The following is a 13,058-nucleotide window of genomic DNA, read 5'->3' as shown; positions in this document are numbered from 1 at the left end:
CGAGCTGATGAGGCTGTCCGTATTGCTGATCCAGTGCTGCCATAGTCTTTGTGAAAGGTTGTTGTGAATGACTGTATGAATCAGCAATGAGCAGGGCCTCCTCTAGTTTGAGATGATCAGTGAGTATTTGAAATTTGAATCTCTCTGTGGCTGTAGCTGGCAGAATGTTCTCCAGAGCTATCTTGAGTCGTGAGAATTCCCTAAGGTTTGGATGTAAGAAGTCTGGAATTGTGGGAGTCGGACCTCTGTACATTTGCTCTAGCTCAGGAGGAACTGGGCTGGATGCTCTGTATGGCAGGTGAGGGCGTCGGGCGGATTCAAATGGTGGAGGGCCTGTGGTCTCTGGTTCGCATAATGCATAACGACTCTGTCTGTAAGGCGTCTCAGTTCTAGAGTAATAGGTTCTTTCCTCCCTTGACTGTTCGGAGTGTGACGCTTGGTAGGGGGAGTGCGGCTTTGTTCTGGGGACAGCTACTGGAGCTATGACAGCCTCAGAACTGTGCTCAAGCTGATCAACAGACCTGAATCGTGGGGCTGACACTGGTACAAAGCTCTTATCACTGTGTCGTGTTTTCAGAAAACTGCGTGGTGCAGGTACAGGTCGTATCGGGGTGAGAGGGGGAGACTGTGCTGCAGGTTGTCGCTGCTCCATTTGAATCTTTAGCTGCTGCATTTGTTGTTTCAGCTGAGAAAGTTCGTGTGGATACTGGTCTGTAGCCTGTTGAAACGTGTCCCTCTCTTGCTGCATCGTCTGCAGGGTCTGTAGCAGGTTGTCATGGGCAAGTCGTAGATCCCTATTCTCACGCTTGAGAATACTGGTTTCGGAGCCCCATGGTTCATCATCAGACCACTGTTGAGGGCTTTCAGGCTCTTTGCGCAGTAGCGGTGGAGTGATACCAGCTGCACCATCCTCTGGTTCTGGGCTGGGAAGCACTGTCGGATGAAACTGAGAATGTGGTGACATGGGTTCAGGAAACAGCCTTGGGAGAGTGAAGCCGCCGAGGTCATACTCTTCATATCGTGCAGGGAGGGCTGTCTTCCTCCTGACACGCACGACCGGCTCATCCTCTTCATGCTGTGACATCTTTCCGTAGTAAATTTGACCCTCCAGCTCGAAGGACCATGTAAAACTGAGTGGCTACTGGTAGCTTTTCTTGGTTTATGTGAATTTGCCGGTTGATAACAAATCCACTACGGAACGTCCGGTAAGAGACTTTCTGACAGATGTTCAGGTATGCGGGAATAACCCATTTATTGTCACCACATTTATTGGCTGGTTTGCATGTATGTGTGTGTGGTTTTCTACAAGATAAAGATATAAGGAAAATATATAAGTACAAATAACAATAACAAATAACAGTGGTCACAATAAATATAATAACAGTACAATTTCTGCACAAAGAATACACTAAATACAGTAATTAAACAATCAAATAAGAAAACAAATGTGCCATTATATTGAAAGTTGCGCTACTAGAAATGACTAATATTGAGTAGTTGAAATTCGACACCTCAGCACGAGGACAAAGATGGAGCCGCTCTGTCTAAATTATTACTGCGTATGCACCAAAAGAGTGCTCTAACTCTCAGAATTGAGCGATATATATTAAATATATATATTAAATAAACCATATAATGATCAAATGGCACATAGAATTTGTCTTATAAACATAATAGTGATATATGTGAGGAAACTAGTATGCAAATATACATACGAACATCTTTACACGCTAGTTTGTCTTTGTCACTCACATTCATAAACTTATAAACACTGGGGGCAGTTCAACATGCACAAACAATGTAGAAACAAAATATAAACAGACTGTTACTCACTTTATAGGTACGCACACAACTTTATCAAAGATATAAATTGCTACAGTACAGCTAGCATCTGTCCGCTTTCCCGATCGGTATGACTCAGCTCAGTGGGCGGGACCGCTGATCTGCACGTCCTGTGCACAGCGCTGATTGGCTTGCTGAATGGATGCTGCGTGTGAGTCAACTCTAGTGTATTACAAGGGGAACTAAGGCACATGAATATAACCTGAGTGTGGCCTTTTTTACACCTGCTTTCAAATGAAGCGGCATTTAATAGACAGAGCCGTAGTTCACTGATAAGACACGCAATATCGCGTTCAATATCGATATGTATCGCCGTCGATATTGAACGCGATATTGCGTGTCTTATCAGTGAACTACGGCTCTGTCTATTAAATGCCGCTTCATTTGAAAGCAGGTGATGGCGATTTAGCGGCAATCAGGGAACCGGCTTTACTGAAGAAATGCGCGTGACAAAAGCATTCGATACATCGCCCAGCCCTAGTTCACACCGAACGCGTCTGGGGCGTCTGAGGCGTCTGATTTACATGTTAAGTCAATGCAAACGCGCGTCTAGAGGTCCTGCGGCGCGAATCAAGCGTCTAGCGCGGCGCGAATCGGCCGTTGACGCGCGAATGGCGCGGCGCGAATTGAGCGTTCTCGCGGCTGACGCGCGAATTGAGCGTCTGACGCCCAAACGCCCGAGTTGAAAAATCTGAACTTTGGCGTAAATTCGCGGCGCGTTAACCAATCAGGGACTCTGCTTTGGTAGTAACGTGTTTATGATGTGATCAGTGATGCCGGAGACCAGGGTAGGGTTGCACCAGCCGTTCGTAAGTTCTTTCTTAAATTGGAATGTAAAGTCCTCACTAGTGGCTTAGTAACTACTAGCTAGTTTGTAACTAACTCTGTACTTTATTCGGTTGCACCATTTGTTCTTAAGGCAGAACGTAGCTAGTAGCTCGTAAGGTCTCCGTAAAGAAATGCGTAGTCGCATAATATGACGTTTACCTTCAGTTATCCTTCAAATACAGGAGCAGAAGTTGTTGAAATTCCGTGAATTTCAGTTTATCCTTCATTCTGACTTATTTTGCCTCACGTAGCTAACAGTAAAAATAAGTTCCCATTAAATATAATAGCCTACTACTTAATCATAAAATGTTTTTATATGTAAATAACATTCAGAAACTGTATTTGAAACTAAATTATGTAGTGACGTCATTGCGTACAAAAACGTCCTATTTCATTGGCTGACTCCAACCAATAAACGACTTTACTACTCAAGATAATATGAGAGGGCGCTATTTTAATTTAATTATTTTTTTTTATTTTTTGCGTAAACTCATTACATATTAAGAGAGCAAGAGAGAGGTTTCAAAGCATCAAAAGGTTTCAAAGCATTAAAAGTGTCGAAAACAGTGCCATCTTGTGGCAGGTAAAATTTACAGCAGCCATAAACCTGAGATCGCAGCTCCGTTGTTTTATCCATTAAACACAAATGAAAGCCTGACGACACTAAATGTGTTTATTTCAATAATGTAATTCACATCTTAAAGCTTGGCAATAAATGAAATGGATCAACAAAAAGAATAATTATAATAATTACTAATAATACATAGCCTACTGAGTAGTTTGATGCAAGTAAATTGTGCTGTTGTGTGTTTATTGTAGCCTATATGACAGAACATATTATGATGTAATATAGGCTACAGGCTTTATTTAAAATGTTTAGTAAATGGACTTGAACTTTCATATAGTAGTGGTCTGGGTTCAAACATTCTAACAGGCAAAGTGAAGCATTTACACGACTGGAAACAATGTGAGGCTTTGTTTTTCATTAATCACATGTTTCTTGGGGTGGGGGGGGGGGGATAAAATCCCTGTTTTCATTAAAATTAAAATATCATTAGTTTTAACTGAGTTTTATATTGCAGTAAAAGAGTAGAAAAGTTGTTTATTGGTTGGAGTCAGCCAATGAAATAGGACGTTTTTGTACGCAATGACGTCACTACATAGAGCAGATTGCGCTGTTTTGGTGGTCCAAAACTTTATTACTCTTTCACTGTAATATTAAAAACCTGTTAAAACTAACGATATTTTAATGAAAATATTGTCTCATACATATGCAATTATTTCTTTCCGCATGCCAAGTCGCACTGGATGGCGTTGTTCATTGGTCAGGCATCGACCAATAAAACGCCTTCACCCCCCCATCCCCGTTCTGCTCTCTCACTTCTGCTTTCAAGTGCTCAAGTAAGTTTTGCTACAGGAATATCGCAAAAAGAGTAGCAAAAGTCAAAGCGCCAGGAATTGAACTTGTACTGTCTGATCTGAGAGGTTGTAAGCGCCGACTTGAAGCTGTACAGCGAAACTGAAGTAAAGTGTAAAAGTAAATATGTCTCACGCATTTGTGTCTGTCATTTTGTTTATGTGAATGCCATTTTACACATTTGTAACTATTAATCTGCAACTACAACTTCGTAACACGGGTGTTTTGATTGTTGTCTGCGTGTGCAAATCGAAACATTCAGCTTTTCACATCAGGACTGTGAGTGTAAATTTCAGTTTACAAATACAAATATTAATACGACAAGTTCTCACATTCAAATCAGCAACCTCTCGTGTTTTGCTACTGATTTACTTCCATACCCCTCTCTTCCTTCTTCCGCACGTAACTCATGTCATGATGTAACATTATAGTTTCGGTCATCGGCCAGCAACAAAACACTTGCATTAAACATACTTTCTTACTGGACATAAACAAAAAGACAATTACATATTATTTTGAAATAAAGACAAAATACATTTTAATTCATGTTATTTCTCACATGAATCATATTCAAAGAGACATTTTAGGCAGGGCCGTTTCTAGACTTTTTGGCACCCTAGGCAAGATTCCTATTAAGACCCCCCCAACCCCCCCCCCCCCCCCCATTTTTGTGAGTCAATTCTACTAGCTCTCTGCATGTTATATATTTACAAAAATATTTATAAGAACCCATGCATGAAAAAAAGATGATGAAAAAAAAATTTTAAACATATATTTCAGAGCAAACTGAAACTCTTGAGCTAGTTAAAATTGTATTCTACTCACAAAAATGATAGTTAATAAAATAAACTACATGAAACTGTTATTAGTTTAACTCTAAATACAATCTAATGAAGATGGTATTTTGGTGTTCATGTAGCCTACAGAAATAAAATATTTTTAAGAATGTTTTTTTTTCTCCAAAGTTAAAAAATGTGTTGAATAACAATACACCACTCATTTATGTTCTATAATTGTTTTAGCTTCTCTTTCTACAGTAGCATCTGCCTTGTGTTTCTCCAAAAATGTGTTGAGTGCACCTTATGATTGTTTGTAGAATTAATATAAAACTCTCCAGCAGAAACAGATTCTCGTGATCTACACACCCAAATCACAATGCCTGTCTGTCTGTGACTTCAACTGCACTATTACAGCATGAAGAAATGTATATATTTGATGTTTTTAAGTTATTTCTTGATATGCACTGAATTCATGTAAACTAATTTTTATTTATTTATTTTTTGTTTGTTTTTCTGTTGAAGCTATGTTCGTTTGGCAGGTCCACGCTGGTTGTCAAACTTGTCATAGTTATGGTACTATCACTTGGTCAATTTACACTAAACAGCCATCTCTGATAATGATTTTTTTATTCAACTTTATTATGCTATAAATTAATATTCCGTTGCTGAAATGAGCATGACGTGGTAAACCTGTCCTGTGTTAATATGCAGTGTCATGTTTTGCTCGTGATGATGGAGCAACTTGTATAGAACAGAACAATTAATCAATTAGTAACATACCTGCATATTTCGCTTTCTTTTTCTCATCCTCTTTCTGAAACTAAAACACTTAATCCAGTAAGCATGGATAACGACGTTCCCTGCCGCCTTCTACGTCTCATTTCTCTATTCTCTTATTAACAGCAGCGGTTGAATCTGAGAGCTCACTTAACATCCCGATGCGATCCACTAGCCTATCACCAGGAGACTTGTCACTCAGATAATCGCAAGTAACGTTAGCCTAATCATAATGCCTCAAAATAGCAAAAGTACGAAATAATAATATTAGTAATAATAATAATAATAATAATACAATAAATAAATAAAAAATCTTGGAGGGGCGGGGGCTCTCACTGGCGCCCCCCAGCTGTTTGCGCCCTAGGCGACCGCCTTGCTTGCCTATGCCTAGAAACGGCACTGATTTTAGGGGTCCCTACAAAATTATTATTTTTATTACTGTTTTGCTGTATGGACCAAATAAATGCAGCCTTGGTGAGCAGAAGAGACTTCATTTAAAAACATTAAAAAATCTTGCTGATCTAAAACTTTTGAAAGGTTAAAGCACAATATTTTTAATGGAACGTCGTAATATTATGAATGATCACTGGATGGCACTCTTCGAGCGCGCACACAATCTGATGAATTGAGTGTCCGCTCAGATGTTCACCACACGCGCACAGCTGTGACGTTTGTCTGTTTAGCAAAACTGCTCTTGCAACATTGCTGGTTAAGCTGAGAGGACTTAAAAACATCGTGATCTGGGATATACTGAGGCATTTTTCATCAAGATATACAGCGACCTTATGAGAAATCATATTGTAATGCTTCTTCCGTTTCGATATGCTGCTTTTTGTGTAAACATTACATTTTAGTGAGAATGAAGCTGAAGAAGAGCATATTGCTTCTGGCACGCTAGGTGCTATTTTTCTTTCGCCAACAGATTTAACGCGTATTGTGTGCTATTGCAGTAAAACTCGGATTCGTGTAATGATCTCGATGTTCGGATCGAGTGGTAGATTAGCTGTGTCTCTGATTTTTGCTTTTGTCAGCGTGTTTATATTGTGTGAATATGTGATATATTATCCTGTCATTATGCGTTGCTCGTGGCCGCATATTGAAACTGAAGATTCACATTCACCTTTGCGGGCGTTATTTCTATCTGATACTCACTTATTAGGGGCCATCAGAGGACACTGGCTCGACAAACTCAGAAGGTAACGTTATTTACCTGGTGTCTCAGAATCATGGTCGCCAGTTGCATAAACTTAGTCACTATATTAAGACTGTGTCTTATGAACTAGTTTGACCAAATTGCAGTTAACCAAGGGGTAATCAATGTTATTTTTCCAATTCAAATTACACCAATCTACCTTTTTATGTAACAGACTTTAAAAAATCATGACCACTCTTCAAGAAAAACATTTGTGTCTTAACTTTTAAGACTAGTCTAAGTAGTTTATGCAACCGGCCTGTAGGTCTTCTTGTTTAGAGCAGGACTGTAATAACTTAAAGGTTTAGTACACGTCAGCTAATTATAAAAGGATCTAATAAACGGGTTCAAAATGTATCTGAAAATTTTGATTAATGAAGACATGGAAGTAAAAAGTATCTGTGAACATTATTAGCAATTAAGCTATCTTTTTCATTATCTTATCTTTTTTTTTTTGTTGTTTACATCGGGCAAATTTTTTCAACCTTATTTTTTATTGAAGGTCGTAAGCTCTGCACGTTTTTATTATGAGTTTTGTGACATTTTCACAGAGAATGGCAGATGGAAAGAGCGTTCCAGACGTCTCTGTGGCTTCTAAATCCAGAAGTTGTCTTTATTCTAGGAGACGTATTTGATGAGGGCAAGTGGAGCTCCAGTCAGGTACAGTTGATTGCACAACATAAAAACACAATGCAGGAGATTATTTCTCTTTGCTGGTTGCAAAATATGACAATAAGTTGTGGTGGCTGAGTCTAAAATAATAGCACGCATACTACATTAGGCCTCTGCATTAGTGTTTGTTTGTTTGATATTTCTAATTTCTAATGAAATATAAAAAGTATTCTTACAGATTTCTATACAAATTTTTGCATTTTGTGATGTTTTGGATTATCTTGTTGCCTTTGTTTTTGCAATCTGTACTTTTTTTTATGAACTGTGCTCACAGATTGTTCTCTGAAGAAACACAAACATAAATAGGGTAAACGTACCTATTAAGCTAACCAAAATCTACATTGAGACATTTGTAGTGCACAGGATATTGGTTTCAGTACAATAAGTTATGTTAATATAAAATATTAATCTCTCACACAATAATATTTAAATTTATTTAAGATGTACATCATTAAATGCAAAAAAAAACATTTTTGTACCCTTTAAGCACACCCCGATTGCCATTAAGCTCACAACATGTATTAAAAATTCTTGTTTATTTTAAACAACCTTTTTAAAGAATTGAAAAATGTTTTATTTAAAGGTACAGAGTCAATCATTAAAAAAACAACAACACTAAAATCAAACAACAAGGCATTCAGTTTGATCAGTTATATATTCTAATTTGTGACCGGTGTTTTGTTTTGTTCTATCCTCTGCGCTTCCCTGTTCGTCATTACGTCATGCGTCAAGTCAGAGTTCACTCTTTTGCCATAAATCGATGGGTACGGCTGTCTGTCGGAAGCTAGTTATTTTAGTTTTTAAAGTTTTAAATATAGATATTTTTCTTAGACAATTGCCTTGCTTCACTTCAGAAGGCCTTTATTAACCCCCAGAGCCATGTGGATATCTTTTATGATGGATGGTTGTACTTTTTTGGGCTTCAAAATCTCATCCTCTATTTACTGTCATTATAAAGCTCGGAAGAGCCAGGACATTATTTAATATAGGCTAGCTCCGATCGTATTCGTCTAAAAAGAAGAAAGTCATATACACCTAGAATAGCTTGATGGTGAGTAAATCATGGGGTAATTTTTATTGTTGTTGAGCTAACCCTTTAAGGCTGTGAAAATAAGTTATTAATAATTTTATAAAGATTAACTTAACCATCAGTTAATATTTCAAGTCTGTTTATGAAGTATTTACATAGACGTTTAATGTGGATGAGCTTAAAGGGAGCACACTGAGCTTAAATTGGAGCAGCAACAAGTTTTATTTAATAAATATTACATTAAATTTAAAGGACAAAATTTTGCTAAATAAATAATCTAGCTCATGTATCAAGTTTATACATATTTTAATATGAACAACTATTAATGACAATATCTATGAAATTATACTTTTTCTTATTGATGTCACACTGAAGCTGTGTGATTTTCATAGTAGTGCACCCTTTAAGCTCACCTAACAATAATATGAAGTCTTTAAAAATGGCAGCATTGTAAAACCACATACCATTAATAAACTATATAAATTTATAATATTATTGATTTTAAAGTACAAGCCAGTAGTGCCTGTAAAGTAATATCTTATATATTATTGTGTAGCAAACAATCTTATACAGCTAGTAAGCGATGTATGTTCCCATTCAGTCAGTCACGTTCGACGTTACGTTGATACTTACGCAACGGGGTCTTTTTTAAAATGTCTTTTTGCCCGTGTGTTTCTAGATGCGGTCATTTCCTGACCTCATCTGATTTCCATGATCGCTGTCTCACATGCCTGGGCAAACAGCATGCTGAGTCGGTGCTCGTGGATGGTACATGCCCTCACTGCGAGGGTGCAATGGTGGGTGTCCTGGGCCACACTCTAAACAAAAATGGTGCTAAATAGCAACAAAAGTGGTTCTTTGGCTCGTAATCACAGGGGAACCTTTTTTGGTGATATAGCACCTATCTTTAAAGGTGCTATTTGGCACCTTTGTCGTATGGTGCTATGTAGAACCATAAGAGGTGCCATATAGCACCAGCAGTGGTTCTTTGGCTTGTTATGATAGGGGAACCTTTTCTGGTGCTATATAGCCCCTATTTTTAAAGTTTTCTAGCACATTTGTCAAATTAGAGGTGCCATATATTGTTTTTTGAGCTAGCAGTGCCCATTATCATGCCAGGTACTACTGTAGATGAGTCAATATGCTTCTAAATGACACTTTTATGAATGATAATTAATAATTTCTTACCAAATCATGACTTTAAAGATTCAAAATCATGTACTTAATGCTTAACGAGAAACAAAATACATCGTACTTTCAAAACCATTTAATTTATTTCTTTCAGCAGCAAATAAACTCAGTGCTGACAAGTCAGGGAATATACATGTTAGGGGTGTCGCAATATACCGGTGATATTCAAAGCATGAAATATCGATATTGTGTTAATTTAGGGTGTGACGATATACCGGTATTGGCGATAACCACGATATTTAAAAGGGCGCTTATGATATCATGACATGTAAATACTCCAGCGCCAGTACCTGGTTGATCTCTTAGGTGGCAGTATTGCACCTTAACGCTGACGCCTGTCAAACAAGAAGAAGACGCAGCTATAGAGTGTCCCAGGGATGACGCGTTTTTGTAGGCAAAACCCGGAAGCGATTTAGCATTTTAGGACTTCCTGTTCCAACGCCGTAAAGTCTATGGGTTTTTTGAATGGGTTTTTGCTAAATCGCCTGAAATAAGGTCTGGGGTTAACAAAGCCTCTAAATATTTTCACGTTTTGATCTATGACATAAAACCCACGTGTGATTTTTTTTTTTTTTTAAACTTTTACTGTGTCTTAAAATCGGCGGTTGCTAACAAATTGCTAAAAGGGACTACTTCCTTTGGCGGGGACTTTAGACGTCATCATGACAAACAGGACATTTGGACAGCATTTCTCATGAAAAAGTGGATAAGTATTCATACACAGCGCAGATCATAATCAGTGAGCATGTTTTTAAATAGAGTTGTTTTCTAAATAAAGTTTGAGTACGCTTGGTGGTGACGACGTTGATCCGCGACCATGGTGTGCTGTAGTCCGTTTATAGCCTACTGTTAGCCTTTTATATCTGACCAGTGGCAGCTGGCCAATAGAGGGCGCTAGGGCGCTCCCCTCCCTGAACCACACACGCAAAATTCTAATCATATAAATTATTTAAATGTATATTTGTATGATGTAATATATTAGAAAATCATCTGTGGAAAATATTTTTTTTTCACAATCACCATATGTCCTCTCTGTGTGCACCACTCAATTTCAGCTGAGGGGCAATCGAGAAATCGCCCAAAGGAGGCGGGTCTTTGTAGAATTTAGTCAAATGCCTATTCAATATATAAATATATTCAAGATGTGACATAAAATTTAGCCAATCAGCGTCCTCAATTCTTATCTGCAATGGGCGATTTTTTTGTCGCCCCCAAACTGCTCAAAATGAGGGCTTGGCCAGTAGTGGTGCGATTCAATGCATTCTCTTTGGGTTCCGGGAGGGCTCGCGCTAACGTGCTTTCGTCATCATATGTAACCTTAACTTGTGCAGCGATTGGTGGACACAAACATACTTCTATTAATATTTTTTTAATGCTGAAGTGACATCCAGTAATTTCCTCAGTGCATTATTTACATTTCACAGATATATTCTCCATCTGCAAACTTTCGTGAACGAGCGCCGCCGCGTGCATGCGCGCCAAACAGATGGAGTTCAATATGAGTAAAACACATTTTGCTAAAAAATATTTGTAGTTGAAAATTCGTTTTTGTTGGCGAACATAATTATGCCATATGTAGAATTTCGAAAATACAACTAAGTGTATTTGTACGATAGCAGTAACTGTGTAAAGTGACTGTTGTAGGGTATTTAAATAGACTGTTTAGTGTATTTAACTTCTACTTTAAAAAACATTGTTTTTAGATTGTAAAGTTACAATTTTAGAATATAGCCTAGGCCTAATGTGATTTGATCCCGTTTTTGCACATAATATAGCATGTACTACACAGTTACATTCATGTTTGTTTTTATAGCCTTCAATATGAACATTGTTTCTAGGACAATATTAGGCAGGATGTAATTTTTTTTTAAATTAAATACAGAATGTTTTTTTTAGATCCCAGCCCTATGGCATGCTTTAAATAATGAATTTTCCATGTTTTAGATAAGTGGTAATGATAAATTATTATATCACTTGTTAAATGATTATTTAACAATTAGCCTATTCATTCCTGCATTTCTAAAACAAAAAATGTTTGCGCCCCACCAAATTTTTTTTGCACCAGCCGCCACTGTATCTGACGACTTTATTTAGGCTTCAAAATCTATAAATGTTGTGTTCACTTGTAAAGATTATCTTGATAGACAAAACGTGTAAGTGTCATAACCCTTTGTTAAACACAGAGCTTATTTTCTGCGATTGTCCAAAAGTCTATGGGAAAAATTAATAGGCTTTCAGCGGAGGGAACCCGTGCGCCGCTAACTTCCGGGTTGGCCTACAAAAACGCGTCATCCCCGGGGCACTCTATTCTGAGCGGGAGAGTGAGAGGTCCACACCCGAAAAAAGTAAATAAGCTCGACAGTATGGGAGTTTTTCGGCTCCTTAGACAGCCCAATCCGCAGGATTTGCCTAGCTACAGTCAGTGCGAAGGGTGGTAACACCATCAACCTCTTACCCACCTCCGTGTCCATCGACCTTTGGATTACTCCATTTTACAGAGAGTAAGTTGCGATTATTTTACTAGTCATGGAAGGGGAAATGTTATATTAACCTGTTAACAGCGATTTTTTTGTGTTCATATTTAAATAAAGGGTGATTATTTTAAGTAAGTTACCGCGTTTTCTTCATTCCTCTTACTCAGCGTGATGTAGATATGCATGCAGTTATTTGCCCTCAAAATTCAAGATACACGGGCATTTTTTGCTCCAACAATTTTTTGTCATTATCTTACATTATAAGATGTAGTTGTTTTACAATGTCACACGAGCAAACGTGCCGTTTTCCCCAAATCAGCACAAATGCAATGTTCCTTCAACTTGTTAAATGAACAATGTGAGTTACATTTTAGACACAGTATTGTTAATATTGTTTTTTTTTTCTTTATTTCGCCAACGAAAATTTCAAAATTATGAACAGCAGAACAGAGCCTCATGCAACAGAAATGTTTTTGTTATACTGACTGAATCCGCGTTAAGAACAAATGAATCCGAGCTTCGTTCCTGAATGAATCAGTCATTTGAACAAATCGGTTCGGTTGACTCACTCACTCATTAAGACAGTGACTTGCTGCCACCCACTGGCAGTTTAGTTTAGTTTCATATTTAAGGGACATTTAAAAAGTTAAAATTAGAAAAAAATATTTAAATGTTTAAATATTAAATTAAATTTATGTAGACAAATTGTAAATGCTGTGTAAATGCTGTGTACATTATGTCACTTCTCATTCTGTGTCACCTCTGTATTAGAAAGATGGATTTTGTTGATAATGATTTAATTTGATTGGTAACAGCCATAATGTATAGGCTACTATGCTAGTATTAATTTTTTATT

The 13,058-nt window shown here is 37.6% G+C and overlaps 1 protein-coding gene across 23 annotated transcripts in view; it reads left to right on the top strand.

Moving 5' to 3' along the window:
* Positions 1-4,093: 4,093 nt before the first annotated feature.
* The window catches only part of mppe1 (metallophosphoesterase 1), a 323,001-nt gene continuing 314,036 nt past the window's right edge, over positions 4,094-13,058 (top strand). For 5 of the 23 annotated variants that reach the window (XR_010893769.1, XM_067377818.1, XM_067377823.1 and 2 more), the window contains exons 1-2: positions 6,297-6,839; positions 7,387-7,495. Coding sequence is in view for 21 of the 23 variants with exons in the window: in XM_067377818.1 (XP_067233919.1) it covers positions 6,613-6,839; positions 7,387-7,495 (336 nt within the window). In the remaining 2 variants the exon portion in view is untranslated. Of the gene's footprint in view, positions 4,208-6,289; positions 6,840-7,386; positions 7,496-9,216; positions 9,335-13,058 lie in introns of those variants that run through there. The other 18 variants (XM_067377835.1, XM_067377834.1, XM_067377819.1 and 15 more) reach the window with 12 other exon arrangements.

The sequence above is a fragment of the Chanodichthys erythropterus genome, chromosome 23 (assembly GCF_024489055.1).
Source record: "Chanodichthys erythropterus isolate Z2021 chromosome 23, ASM2448905v1, whole genome shotgun sequence".
In the NCBI taxonomy this organism is placed as follows: domain Eukaryota; kingdom Metazoa; phylum Chordata; class Actinopteri; order Cypriniformes; family Xenocyprididae; genus Chanodichthys; species Chanodichthys erythropterus.
Note: the sequence above shows the minus strand (reverse complement) of the source record. Positions and strands in the feature narration are given on the sequence as shown.